A 15532-nucleotide genomic window follows, 5' to 3' on the forward strand; every position below is an offset into this window, starting at 1 on the left:
AGAGAGAGAGAGAGAGAGAGAGAAAGAGAGAAAGAGAAAGAAAGAAAGAAAAAGAAACATTGACGTGAAAGGGACACATCAAGTGGCTGCCTCCCGCATGACCCAACCAGGGCAGGGGACAAACTGTAACCGAGGTACGTGCCCTTAGCAGGAACCAAACCTGGGTCTCTCTGGACCACAGGCTGAAGCTCTAACCGTTGAGCCAAACCAGCCAGGGCATGACTTGAACTTTTTAAAGACTGCCTAACATACATAAGTTTTAAGAATGGAAAGCATTTAGAAAATAAAGAAAACTATTTTTTATTCCAACAGAGAATTTACCTTTTGAAAACTGTGTGACTGTCAGCTTATTTGCCATGAAAGTGTTCATTATAACAAAGGCTGATGACCACATACTTCTAATTGCATGATATACATTCAGGAAGTTCCTTCTTTGGATGTTTGCATAAAAGACATGGAGCATTTACTGCCTTGGATGGTTTAGTTAGTCCCTTGATAGCTAGATGAGCAATAGACACTATCTACATTCCAGATTGTATGTAATCTTCTTGGTCAGTTGTTACATTTTTCTCACCTAGCTGATGATCTGAAAGTCCCTTACACAAATCCTAAGCCTTTCATAGCTGGACAGATAGATGATCACCTACGCAAAGACCTTTGCTTTGTGTGTCGCCAATATAACTCAGATTTTTCTTTTTTTTAGTAGCTAGCGTTATTTGTGTGTTTGAGAACTGTAGTGTTTAGGTCTTAGCCCAGTCTTAACACTCAGTTTGAACTTTTCTTTCTTGAATTACCAGCAGTAGTTTGTCCTGGTAGTTTTTATTTCAGGGAATGACTCTTTAGTATATTTCTCCAAATAATTTTTATCTGGTTTCCATAGCAACTATATCAATAATGGTACATAACAGTGGGAGACGATAGGCAATGTTATTTTACAGTGTTGATAGAAGAAAAACATAAAAGAAACAGTCATTTGTTTTCTCATGCCTCTCTCTATATTCTTTGGGTTTATTACTGAAATACTTGGGGGTACACTGAATAACAGGAAATGTGAGTATATAGTCATAGCAACATTAGAGTTGGTTATGGATTGTGTTCTTCAGGCTGGACATGTGAGGCATGTGGAGTTACCTTGTTGGATCAGCACATCTCTTATTGTTCTTTAGGTGTTCCATGACATTGCTTATAAAGCAAAAGATAGGCAGGACCTGATTGCTGGCATTGATGAGTTCCTAGATGAAGTCATTGTCCTCCCTCCTGGGGAATGGGATCCAGCGATCAGGATAGAGCCTCCTAAGAGTCTTCCATCATCCGACAAAAGGTAAATTATCAAGCAGTTGGAGGTGTTAAACCTTGAGAAAGAGATTATGTTAGGCAAAGTAAACGGAGTCAGACAACTGCCCTAATATTTTTAGATTCCCATTTAACTTGATGTATTATCTCATCTCAAATGAATCACGTATGTGCCTTGTTTTGACATTTTATTGACACTGTAAAATGAATGTTATATTTTGTGATGTTCTTTGGTGATTACAAACTAGAGCTCTCAGATTATGATATTGAAATACATCATAGAGATTCTTTGGAGATGTTTTGGGGACTCCCTGTGCATGTGGAAAGGTCATTTTACTCAAGATGATGCCCTGTAGATTTAAGGGGTTAAGAAATTGGGTGAGATAATTGAGGAGAAGCCATTTTCTGGAAATCTGTTATTTTCCAGGTGAAACGGTTTCTCTTGTATGCAGTATACAATTTGTTCAACTCTTCTGTTCCTCCAGTCATTTGTCTGTGCTGTAAATATAACACTTTCAGAAGCGTCTGTTAGGATGGCAGAAGGAAATAATGATTTCTCCCACAGGGTTTTCCGCTCATGTCTTCATTAACTGATGCATGGCATAGCTAAGAGGCAGATAAGTACAATAAACTAATATTCTCTTGGGCTCTGTTGTCTTAGAAAGAACATGTACTCAGGTGGAGAGAATGTTCAGATGAACGGGGACACACCCCATGATGGAGGCCACGGAGGAGGAGGAGGACATGGAGACAGTGAAGAATTGCAGAGAACTGGACGGTAACTGATGGATTCTTTTGTCTTTCATGATGAGATTCTCTTTAGGTCTAAATTTCCCTTAATCTTTCTATCAGTGTTTTATTCACTGGTTTGTACATTTGTTCAGCCAACAAACATTTATAGTCACAGCCACTGGGGATGCAGCAGTGACCTGAACAAAAACTCCTGTCCTTATGGGTCTTACTTTGCAGTGGTGAAGACCGTGAACAAATGAAGGGATGTTGTGGTGGTGATGGTTTTATGGAGGAAAACAAAGGAGAAGTAGGGAGTTGGTGGTGGGAGAAAGGTTTTTTGATAGAGTGGCCTGGCACAGCAGCATTGAAGGGAAGTCCTGCAGGAGGTGGGAGTCAGACCCTGTAGACGTGGGGTTGAGTGAGGGGACAGCAGAGTGCCTGGTGTGCTGGGCTGGGGCTGGGGCCTGGGTGACGGAGTGGCGTGAGGGACGGGGTGTTAGAGAGACAAACAGAGAGATTGTGGGTGGGTGTGTATGGCCGGAGGAGTGAATGATGGGCCAGTCTTCCCCACGTGGCTTTTGTGATTCCATCTTTTCTGTACATTTACTCAAATGTGGGCAGCATGTTATAGAAATAAATGAGGAACTCACAGGGCCTGGTTTCCCTAGACTGTGGTTGGGAAATAGGGTTTACCAGATTGCTCTAAACCTCTTTTCATGACAATTCATCTTCCTCCACTGTTAGCTTCTCCGTTTCATTCTGGCTTATGTAAAATTTTAAATAGGATACTCATTTTATGAAAATAAGTCTTTTTTAAAACACTGCAGACTGAGATTTCATTATTCCATATTTCACCTTTGCTAAATGTACCGAGCATCTGCAGTGTGCCCTGCCCTGTGCATATACCAAGGAAATTGAAGCAGTCCACCGAGGACCGCTGAGGGCCAGCGTGCACCCAGACAGACAGAGAGATAACTCTCACAAAGTGTGGTAGCCCCTAGTTGAAGTCTGACCTATGACTGGAGGGTCAAGACTCCAGAGAGCTGTTGAGTTTTGAGGGAGGTCATGGTAGGCGGAAGGAACGGCAGGGGAAGGCTGAGTTGTGAGGTTTGCCTGGGGGCGGGGTTGACTGAAGCTGACCTGGTAACATTTGCAGTGGTGCTCAGCTGGCAGCGTTGTTCTACCACATACCTGCTTGGCTTCCTCCCTCAGTTTCTTTAGGTTCTTACCCCAGGTCACATGCTCAGGAGGCCTGTTCTGGCCACCATCCTATTTCAGCCATCTCTACTCTTGCCCTTGAGTTTAGCACCATGCGCTTCACTTATTTTGTTCCTCCACACGGAAAGTAAACTTCATGAGGGTGGGTATTTTTACCCTGTACTGTTGTTCACTGTTTTATTTCCAGCACCCAGATTAGTGCTGGGCATATCACAGACGCTCAATAAACATTTGTGGAATGAAGGAACGAATGAACGAACGAATGAACGAGTCTGGAAAGGAAGCCATGGCAAGACGATAGAAGGTTCTTGCACGATCTGCTCACATATTTGGATGTTTTGCTTCATATGTTGAGTAATTTTAATTTATCTAGACAATTCACTCTCATCTAAAGACCAACTATCTGGTCTTTAGGGAATGTGACACCTAATTTGGTGACTGAAAAAGAGAAAGATACAAGAAAATATATTTTCCCACAGTTTTCTGGTTTAAGTGGTTAAATAGTACCTTGTTCATTCAAGCACTTTAAGTACAAATTCTTTGCGGTTTAATAAGTTATCTGTTGGTTAATTTGATGGTAATTTATTTTACATTGTCACGTGTTTGCTTTCTCCTTACCCAGGTTCTGTGGTGGACTAATTAAGGACATAAAGAGGAAAGCACCATTTTTTGCCAGTGATTTTTATGACGCTTTAAATATTCAGGCTCTATCAGCAATTCTCTTCATTTATCTGGCAACTGTAACTAATGCTATCACTTTCGGAGGACTGCTTGGGGATGCCACAGACAACATGCAGGTGGGTTTGGTTTGGGGGAAGACACAAATAGTCCAGCCCAGATTGCCTTCCTCACCCTGCAGCTCAGTGAGAAGCAGATGGCTTTTCAGTTACTCAGCGTGATTTTTTTTTTTTTTTTTTTTTTTGCTGGATGCTGCATTTTACTTTGCTCTTGGCCTGCTGCTCTCTCTCCAACATTTTAGTAATGATAAAAATAGCTTGATGAAATCTGGCTTGAGTCACAAGGGGAGGGAAGAAGGGAAGGAAATGAGGATACACAGTTCTGTTTGGGCAAAAGCATCTCAGCTGCTTTGGTTTTGTGCTGGGCACAAGGTGCAGATCTTCTACGACCGTGAATGTGTGGACCATGTTCTTACACTGATGATGAGCACGCTCTTCCAGGGATGCATGATCACCTTCATTTCACACACGAGCCAACAGAATCGTCCACTGAGTGATTTACTCGAGGGTAGATTTGCTTATCTGTCGGTGGAACTCAGCTGTAAGGAATACAAGCTAGATTAAGAGTTGTTTCTCCTGTTCCTGAATCTGCTTCTTATTAAGCTGTACAAACTCTGGATGGACTGACTTAGTATGAACCACATCTCGTGGGTGACTCTGCAGGCAGCATTTGCCCGCCTTTCGTGTCAGGATCACTTACCGTGTCAGTGATAGAAAAGACACTTCTGATTCCCTCAGTCACTCGGAAAGAGATGTACAAATTACTTTTAGTGGATCCAGTCATTCAGAAAAACACAGGCATTGCGTGAGATGCTGGACAGAGTAGTGAGGGGAGGTGATATTCTTATGTAAAGAAGCAGGTACAAACCCTTCCTAACTCTGCCCTTTTCTTTCACAACTTATTACTGTTTAACCGATGTGGCATTCCTCAGTGCCGCCAACCAGCTTAATAATAATAAAAAAAAATACAGCTAATTGCAAATAATCGCTTTTCTTCCACTTCTATTTTCTTCTCTGGGCACGTTTCTGTTTCAGATCTCCGCCTAAACACAAAAATAAGATGGAGACTATCTGTATTGTTCTGAGTAAAAAGGGAGATGCTGTTTTAAACCATTGTATTTGGTTTCTTGAAAGTACATTTTATCTTTTCACACTTATCTATTGCTGCATAGCACAACATCCCCAGATTTAGAAGCTTGAAACAACCATTTTCTCTCGCATGGTTTGGGCGGTTGATGGACTTGGCTGCGTGGTTCTCTCTTTGGTCCTTATACACCTGTGAGATGGCAGCTGAGGTTGAGTCGCCTGAAGGCGTCTTCAGTCACATGTCTAGTGCCCAGGCTGGGATGTCTGCAAGAACTGGGAACTGAGGACTCGCCACGTGACTTTTCCACATGGGCTCTCTGCCAGCTGGGGACTGTGACGACTCCCGAGCCCGCGTTCTGTTGGAGAGGGGCAGTTGCCACTCAGCTCTGCTTGTTTCCACGTGAAAGTTGACTCAGTAGTACTTCATTTTTTGATTTTTAAAGAGTGGTTGAAATTTCGAACTCTTATATGAAATTTAGTGATTTTATAATATTGGCAACTGATGAGCGTTTTACAAACAATACTGTACTGGCCAGAGAGCGCCTCTGTGTGTCCCCGTGGCAGACCTGCGTGGGGCGTGGAAACGCGAGTGTGGCAGGACACGGGAAGTGTGGGAAGAAGGCGTTTCCCCCTTTTTCCTTCTATAAGATAAAAAGGAAAAATTCAAGTTATAGCAGGTATATCAGTACGAGGATTTTTATAAAACCTGAGGGTATTCGAATAGGATAGCTAGTCTTCATCCACGCGAGTGCATAAGGAGAACACACCCTTCAGGACAACCAGTGGAGCAAAGGAGAAGCACCCTGAGGCCGTGAAGAGATAACAAAGGCAGCCGTGAGCTGAGAAAATAGAAGAGCTGTGATTTTGAGAACGCAGCAAGAACAAAACCATCTCATCTTTCAGAATGTAGAGACTTTTTGTGCAGATTAAAAAATATGTTTCAATTACAGTTTACATTCAGCAGTATTCTGTATTAGTTTTACGTGTACAGAATAGTGGTTGGACAATTATGTACGTTAGAAAGTGGTCCCTGATAGTTCAGGTACCCACCTGGCATCGTACACAGTTATTACATTATTGGCTACATGCCCTATGCTGTACTGTACACCTGTCTCTGGGACTGTTCGTGACGACCAGTCTGTAGTGTTTAACCCCGTCACCTTTTTCACTCAGTCTCCTAACCCCCTCCCCTCTGGCAGCCATCAGTCTGATCTCTGTGTCTATGCGTCTGTTTCTATTTTCTTTGTTTATTTTTGTGCAGGTATTTTTTTCAGTACTTTTATTTTTATGGATGGTCTTCTCATTGAGATGGAGATATTATGACACTCCCTATGTTTTGTTTATTGCCTTAAATTTTTAAAAAATAATAAAAAAAATTTTCTCAACTGCAGTTGACATACATTATTATATTTGTTTCAGGTGTACACCCCAGTGATTAGGCCTAACATAACTTACTAAGTGATCATCCCAATAAATCTTGCACTCACCTGATACCATACATAGTTATTAGAATATTATTGACTATATTCCCTATGTTTAGTGCCTTAAAAAACAAAGCAAAACAAAACAAGGAAACACACGAATTGAACTCCTTAGCTTTAGAAGAGTGCATCTGAGATGAGAAGTCTGTTAAAGTCTATTGTTGACTCCTCCTAGGTAAATGGATTTCTATGTGAGTGAGTTCTTGGGAAAGATTCTGTTGTGTAATGTGAACATGGGTCTTCTTCTCTCCTGTGATAAATGACACAGGAAAGGCCTTGCTGGTGGAGTAAGCTGTTTTCTAGGTTCTGAAAACTTTAGGAGAAACATAAATGCTCTCCATGGTCAGGATGTTAAGTAGTCCACTAAAATGACCATTTGCTGGGTGTTACTCCTGAGAGCTGACTTTATGCAAAGTATCTGATTAGTGAAAGTACTGCGGTTTGATACTTCTGGAAATCACAGGGAGTGTCAGAAACACTGAAAAAATATGATAGAAAATTAATGATTTTTCATATATATGTTAAATTGAATAGTCTGTTATCAATTTCTTTTGGGTGAACTAATGCTATTAGTAAGTGGATGTACAGATCTGGGTTTATAAATCTAAAATAATCTGTGTAAGTAGAAATTAACCAGTATGTGCACATATATATGCACATCAATGGTTATTTTGTAATTTTACATATCCTAATATTTTAATATGAAAATTTTTATTTATAGTTATTATATGAGGCTTTCTTTCAATATTAGATGATTAGATTTATATATAATATATATATCAACATATATACGTATATGCACATATATATGTATATGTGTATCTCCAATGTGTGCACGTATATTATATATATAAATCTATATATATCTCCAATGTGTGTGTGTGTGTGCGCGCGCGTGCGCATATGTGTGTGTGTATCCTCATATAGATTGATTTGATCTATTTTAAGGATCAGGCAGTGAGGTGACTTGAAATGTTGGAGAGTAGCCCAACACCCACAGGGTATGTACTGTAACACACAGAAGATGTGATGCTCTGGCAGTGGAAATCTTCTTGACTTGGCATCAGGACAGCAAAGTGTTTTGTGGATGGGGTGCTAAGGCCCGGGTCATTTCACAAGTCCATGGCAGAGGTTGACTCATTCTTTTGAAAATATTTATTTAATGTCTACTGTGTGCCAGACACTATTTTAAGTGCAGAGGAAACTGATAAGTGACCAAAATAGATAAGAATCCTATTCTGACAGCATTTATAGTCTGGGGTGTTGATAAAGCTATCTGTTTCTGTGCCCCCAGGAGATAGCCGTAGTGGTGTGTAGTGGGTTCATTTAGGGGGTGAGGTCCTCTGGCTCTATTTGACCCTCTGAACAGTAGATCAAGACTAAGCAGAAAAACATTGGCACAGCCTGAAATAATCTTCAGTCATATCACACGCCTTCATAAATGTGGCAGTGGGTTATTCTCAAAAGCACAAGCAGCTCAAATGAGTCAGCTGAGAAGAGTGCCCTTGCTTTTCAAGGCAGACAGCTCAGAGATGGCTCACATAGGGCCTTTATTGTCAGGCTACAAATAGACATGGGTACTGGGTAGAAACATGTTGTGAAAACACAGATGAGTCACTGCATTGCTGTTGTTTAAGCAAACTCTTCTGCCAGCTTCTGTGCAGGAGGTCTTGCCTACTCACAGACAGGAGTTTACATTGAAGCATTTATTTCAGAGATGATGCATGCACACACACACACACACATATAATCACATGTATATAAGGTATATATATTTAATAACTACATACAAATGTATTATATATATATATTTAATGTTCCCATATATTTGTGTATATAAACACACACACACACACACACGCGCACATGCCATTTCATTGGAAGCAGATCTGGGGAGCCATATGAATCATTTCCTATGGACCTGTGTTCAAAATAAAACAGTTGAAGCTATCATGGCTCCAAGTATAATCAATTTATAATGGCCACATAGATGACTGTGTGATTTCCCCAACTTGGCATTTTGACCATGAGAGGACTCTCAGGCTTCCATAGTGAGTATTCATGGCTTCCTGATATGGGCATAGTTTAGCTTGGGCTTCTGGGAGTGACTAAACCGCTTCGTCAAGAGTCAACCTTACATTTTTCTAGGATTCAGCTCTGGCTGGTACCGTTTTCTGTTCTTAGAGTTTAATGACAGTATAACCATTCTGAGGTCCAGGAATTTCTCTGACACTCTTATTATATTCTTATTACTCTTATAATCCTTTTCAGTAAGTCCCTCTATAAAACCACTCTGGTCCCCTTGCCATATTGTGAATTAAACAATGACTCTTCAGCTTCACCGTCCTGAAAAGTTGTCCCTTCACAACTAAAATCTATGACCATATAGGTCAGTTCACTGCGTTGTCTTTATATTCTTGGTTGCCAAGCAGATATACTGTTCTGTTCATTTAGAGACTTCTAATTAAATGGTTAAATGTCTAATTAACGAATATTTGAGGATACCTTTGTCTTTGGGCAAGATCCTGATATAGAGAACATTTTTTTTGATATTTTGTGGCAAGTCTTTGTGTTATTTAAAAGTTGTTCAGTTTTATAAAAAGAAGAAAAGTATTTTAACTTAAATCAACATTGTTGATTGTGAATGAGCATAGTTTAGAGTGCAGATTGAGTGAAGAAAGTCATTTTAACTTTTTTGAGGAGTAAATATAATCCTATTTTCATAACTTTATAGCAAAAGAATACAGTAAGATTTTTAGAATTCTGTGAATTTTGTGATATTTATGGAGCCTAACAGAGCACATTTTAAGGGAACTTGTCTCATAATAAGGAACATTTATAGCTGGCATCTCCAAACTTGAGGCTTTATTTTAACATACTGCTGTGATGAGAATATTTAATCAATCTCCTTAAGTTGGAAATATATCATTTCTTATTCACATGATATTCCTCGGGAAATATATTATTTCTTATTCACATGATATTCCTAGATAAGATAGACATTTCCTTGTGAAGTTTATCATGTGCAATTTGTAACAACAAGGTTAAAGCAACTTGGTCATTGTTTCATTCTAGTTAGGACTGTCTAGTAATTCCAGTTTACCTAAATATTGCGCTGTGGTACTCAAACCCCTGTCTTCCTTGAAGTGGAAATGTGAGATGACATGTTAATCTGCTTGAACTAGTGTTCCAGAAACATACTGCAATTTCACAAAGGTAGGCAGGGGTAATCTGCTGGAATGATATCACCGGGTTGTTTTGGTGAGCAAAAATGAATATCTCTTTACTGACGAAGTAAGGGGATCTGCATTGCTCCTGAGCCTCCAGGGCATGCTGGCCATTCCTTCTTCCACGAAGGACTTGAAATAATTGGCTTCACTTTAGGTACAGATTCTGAATTAAACCTGTTTGATTAAAGTTAAGTAATTTGTGACCAAATTTTACTTACCAGAACTTTATTTGTTTTTAATTTTTTGTTTTATTGGAATGACCTTTGTAAACTCTGTCTTCTTGGTGATCAGAAAATGATAGTGATTTAGGCTGGTTGGGGATCTCAGATGTTGGAAATTTCTAGAATTATTTTGTGTTTGGCTTGAAATTAGTTTGAAACAGTTTTGTTTTTATGAGATGTAATTATGCATTGTAGAAAATGCAAGTAATACATAAAACTAGATAGAATGTTAATTTTGCCCTTAAGCTCATCACCCAGAAGTAACCATTAGCCTTTTCATGAACATCTTCCTATACATCTTGCAATGCATGAGTAAACAGATCGCTATATAAGATTTTATATAAATGAGATCGTAAACATGCTGTTTCAAAGCATGACTGGTATTCAATGTAAGTCTTTCCACTTCAGTATGGATCTTGAGAATCGTTTTTAATGGTTACATCTATTTGTACCATGAAACATGTGCTATAATTACTTAATAAATTCGCTACTAGTAGACTTTTAGTTTTCCTCAATTTTCTCATCTGTAAAGAAAGATTATGCCAATTTATACTTCTGCCAATAATGGACGAGTGCCCACTTTGTCTACACCCTTGCAAAAACAGGATTTTGTCCCATACTCTCATTTTTGCTATTCTGAGGGTTGAAAAATGATAGCTCATTCTTATTCAATGCAAATTTAAATTTATTTGATTTTCCGTGAGAGTGAATATCCTTCCACATTTTTTTAAAAGAAGATTTACATTTTTTTTCTTTATTTTAGAGAGAGAGGAAGTAAGAGGGAGAGAGCGATAGAAACATCAAAGAGAGAGAACATTGATTTGCCGCCTCCTACATGCTCCCCACTGGGGATTGGGCCCACAACCTGGGCATGTGCCCTGAGTGGGAATTGAACTAGCGACATCTTGGTGCATGGGTTGACACTCAATCACTGAACCACACTGGCTGGACACCTTCCACATTTTTATGGCTTTTTCCCCCCTATTTTCACTAGAGGGTATGCTTATTGATTGAGAGAGAGAAAAACATCAGTGTGAGAGAGAACATTGATTGGTTGCCTTCCGAATGTGCCCTGATGGGGAATCAAACCCGCAACCTGTCATTATACAGGACAGTGCTCCAACCAACTGAACCACACCAGCCAGGGCAGGCTATCTATTCCTATTTATATCTGTGTCCTTGGTGTATTTTCTTTTTATGCTTTTGGTTTTTTCTCATTGACTTGTGTAATAAGAATATTTTCCTTTTGCTTCTCAGAAATATCACAAATATATTTTTCCTAGATTTATTGTATGTCTTCTAACCTTATTTATGATTTCTTTTGCTGTATAGATTCCAATTTCCATGGAGTCAAAATCTTTACTGTTTTATGGTTTCTTATTTTTATGATATATTTAGAGAGGTTTCCCTACCCCAAGATTAGAAAAATATTTACCCACATATCTTAGTTCTTTTATGTTTTTATTTGGATTTTTTATCCATCTGGAATTGATTTTGCGTAAGGTTATACTGGTATTTGATGTTTGGTAACTTTAGATGATCTAGATACATACTCACAGCTCTTCAAACAAAAATACATTGTAAAGCTTCCTGTCTTGCTCGTCCATTCTGTTAGACTTGGAGTTGAAGGTCTTTGGTAAAGGTTTCGGCTCGTACTTTTCTTTAAGCAGGGAGCTAATTGGTCCTTCAAGCCTTCCATCTTTTTTGTTCCTGCTGGGCAGTGTGAACAGAAATCCTGTTTATGGCGACTAAGCACTTTTAGACAGAGTAGATGCAGTAAGGATTTGGCAGCTGTGATCTGTCAGGACAAAAATCACTGATTTATAGGCTGTAACCACACAGGTGAAATAAAAAATGAGTGTTGGGTATCCAGTCTTCCTCCCCATTGTAGTTGGCTGGTCTGCAACTGAGCCTTAACTGTGCTAGTGGGTGGTTTGTATCGTGAAAGAGGAGGACATGTTGCTTGAATGCGACTCAAATTTGGGCAAGAATCACCTGGGGGACTTGGCCAACACACTGATTCCCCAGGCCTGATCTTCAGAGATTATGATTTAATTTTTCAAAGTAGAGATGGAGAACCAGTACTTTTCTCTCTCTCTTTTTAAAAAGCTTCCCAGATAATTCTCATGGGACTGAAATTTGATTATATATTTGCATCGTTTCTCCACTCATTTTGATCCTGGGCCTGGCTTCTCTGGGCGCCTGACTTCACACTCCTGCAGGTAGCTCAGGGCTCACGGCCCGTGGCCCATGGCGATGTTTAAATGGCATTAGGCCGCACCATTCTTCATGGCTAAATTTCAGAATCAAAGAATTATCTAGAGAAATTTAATTTTATTATTCGCACAGTTTGTATAAATTACCACCAACAGGGGCTAGAATTTCACTTTTTATGGTTTGATCCATTTTAGTTTTTTTCCTCCAAGCTTGAAATAGAACAATAATGTTGGTGAATGCTTTATCATTTTCTGCCACCAAAATACTTTATTTTCCAACTTTTACTTGATTGAAAATTGTCAAAGAAACAGAAAAATCTTTGTTTTGGAGGCAGTTGCACCATTTTTCTCTTTCTGTTACTGCTGTTCAATAATCACAGGGTTGTAATTTTTATTCTAAATAATAATTTTCTTAATAAAAAGGACATAAAACAACAGTGGTTATATGAAGATACTAAATTGCAATAAAGTCAGAATTGACAGCATGAATTTTTAATGTTTAATGCTGGCGTTACCAATCATAGTTGGATTTTTGTGTCTTTAGAATCTTACTCCTAAGGTCTGAGGTTTTTATGCTTGATTTTGGGATGGGGGAGGGACTTGTGCTGATTTTCTTGGCTGTTTTGTGAAACAAGGGCCATCTTTGGTTTACATTCACACCCGGAGATAAGCAGAGAGATGCTCAGAAATGATTTGGGATGTGGGTTTTTACTTCATTGCTGTGCAGTAAAACAATTTTGGTGTGTTGTAGTCGATTGCACGTGTTTAGTGACACGAGGGATGGAAAGGAGCCGCTCCCGGCCGTGGTGTTGGCCCCCGGCTGCTGTTGATCTGGGGCTTGCTCTGGGGAATACTGAGGCCCTAAAGAGTCCCCCCACTTCTTCTGAGGATTAATCTTAATCTTTGTATGTCACTCCGTTTTCCTTTCTGTTTTGAAGAAAAGAGAAGAAATAGAGGCAGTCTGGGAAGAAGAGGATGAAAAGCAGCTGAAGGAAAGGGAACTGATCTTTTATTGTATCTCTACTTTATTGTTAGCTCTTTATATATTATTGTCTTATTTAGTCCAAATGAATATCCTGTAAAATAACCATTGATATTCTAGAAGAGAGAATTAGGAGTTAGAGAGTCCGGTGACTGGTGGAGTGGAGATTTAAACTCAGCTATTCCTGCCCGGCTGGCGTGGCTCAGTGGTTGAGCATCTACCCAGGCACCAAGAGGTCGCCGGCTTAATTCCCGGTCAGGCACATGCCCAGGTTGTGGGCCTGATCCCCAGTGGGGGGCCTGCAGGAGGCAGCCAGGTGATGTTCTCTCTCATCAGTGTTTCTATCTCTCTCCCCCTCTCCCTTCCTCTCTCTCTAAAATCAAAATAAAAAAAATAATAAAATAAATAAACTCAGGTATTTCTGACTCCAACACTTGCTATTTGGGCTGAGCTACCTGGAAATGACTTTGGAAATCATCTAGTTCAACTTCATCTTATCTCTAAATAAATACATTATTATATGTTACTATTCATTAAAAATATATTCTCTATCAGAGACTGTGCTAAGCACTTTACATATATCATCTAATCTAATACATATACTAAGCCATAGAGAGATTAAATAACTAGCCTCAAGTTATTGGGTAAATGTTACAATCTAGACATAAACTTGAGATTGTCTATCTCCAGAGTCCATTGTTATACTTTATCAGCTCAATGTTTTTTTCCTCCATGAGAAAATTAAAGTTGACAAAGGTTAAGTGACATTCTCAACATCATCAGCTCTTTGGTGGCAGAATGAAGTCTAGACTCTAGATTTGCTGACTGCCAGTTGTTTGTTCTTTAGACTAGTCTCTAGTGGGCAACACTTGATCAGAAATAGAATAAAATAAAAGCCCAACCAAAATGGAGCTGGGGTGCTTTATAGTATCTGATTCTGCTACAAAATGAGCTCTGCCATCTACATTCTCATGAATTGCCAGGGAGTTTGTTCGTCTGTGGGAAAGAAGGTTAGAAGTATCTTTATGAATTATAGCTACTAAAAATATGCACATCCACACATAATTTTCCTTTTTTACATCAGTGAACACTGAATATAATCAGAAAAGGGGTTTCTGATAGTTCACTTTATAAATTGCTTTCAATTCTATGTACAGTTAAACTAAAGTTATTCATTACATGAGATAATTTTTTAAAATTTCTGTATTGTCAAGAGTAACATGTCAAAATATGGTGAAAATAGTTCTTTTCCCAGAAATGCTGGAAGCATCTCTAAGTTCAAGCAAGTTTCTTTCCAGTGCAGTGTGTATAATAAATCACATTTCTCTGTTTCAAAATTGTCAGCAACAAAATGGAAAATCTAGCACTTACCAAAGGATCAAGTACTGAAATAAAAATAATCTGCCTTTTAGCTGTCACATAGCATTCATAAATCAAAGCCATTTTCTGGAAGAAAGTAGCTGTTATCTTTACTGAATGAGCAACAATGGCTGTTAACTTTTGATAAGTGGAATGTGGGGTGTGATTTGGGCCTTCTTGGGTTCCTTGAGCACTGCCCGAGTGCCTGCAGAGCACATGCGGGATGGTGTACTGCACGACGAGAGGAAGAGAACTATGATGACACTGGGAGACCCCGTTCTCGTCCTTACAGTCACTAAACGTGATGTCAGATCAAGCAGAGATCCCTAATGTCACATTCCTCCTTTCTTCCTTCACGTTCTCTTTTATACCCAGGCTGTACTGTATTTTGACTCTGAAATAGTGAAGAAAAATAGGCATTGCATGTTTGATAAAGAATGCTGCAATGTAACACCACCCATTACATGTACCCGGTGTGGCTTGTCCTGCCACGTGGAGGATTCTAGTCCTACCCTTTCATGCTAACACACACTAAGTTATGAAAAAGAAAGATAAATTATGAAGCATAAGAGCCCCAAAGTCAATGCGTAAGGAGTAGAAAACTGCATATCCAAGAAAATCCCCGGTGAAGACACATTTTTCTCCTTGCTGAGGGTGAGGTGGTGGATGGGCAGGTACCTGTACTCCAAAGACTTGTGCCTCACTGAGTGTGGACGTGTTCATTCAGTTAACCACCTGAAACGCGTTGTCTTCAGGTGTAAGAGATTCTGACTGATACTATTTGTTGGGCACTAGGGAATCTGTCTCTGCACACGTGCTGTCTGGTTCTGCTAACCTTGCTGTTCCGCTTCCTGTCCCTCTGAGGAGGAATGGGGTGGCTATTCTTAATTACATATGGAATGGCTATAAAATAACAAGATGGCACCCTTCAGCCAAGCAGCGAATTTACATCTGTGGAAATAGGATCTCCTTCTTTC

At 39.5% G+C, this 15532-nt stretch overlaps 1 protein-coding gene across 2 annotated transcripts in view; it reads left to right on the plus strand.

The window, feature by feature from the left end:
* Window positions 1–15532, plus strand: part of SLC4A4 (solute carrier family 4 member 4) — a 345490-nt gene that overhangs the window by 246645 nt on the left and 83313 nt on the right. For both annotated transcript variants that reach the window (XM_036264545.1, XM_036264537.1), the window contains 3 exons: window positions 1167–1321; window positions 1955–2071; window positions 3866–4040. In XM_036264545.1, coding sequence (XP_036120438.1) covers window positions 1167–1321; window positions 1955–2071; window positions 3866–4040 — 447 coding nt within the window. The remainder of the gene's footprint in view (window positions 1–1166; window positions 1322–1954; window positions 2072–3865; window positions 4041–15532) is intronic.

The sequence above is a fragment of the Molossus molossus genome, unplaced genomic scaffold (assembly GCF_014108415.1).
Source record: "Molossus molossus isolate mMolMol1 unplaced genomic scaffold, mMolMol1.p scaffold_m16_p_1, whole genome shotgun sequence".
Lineage (NCBI taxonomy): Eukaryota > Metazoa > Chordata > Mammalia > Chiroptera > Molossidae > Molossus > Molossus molossus.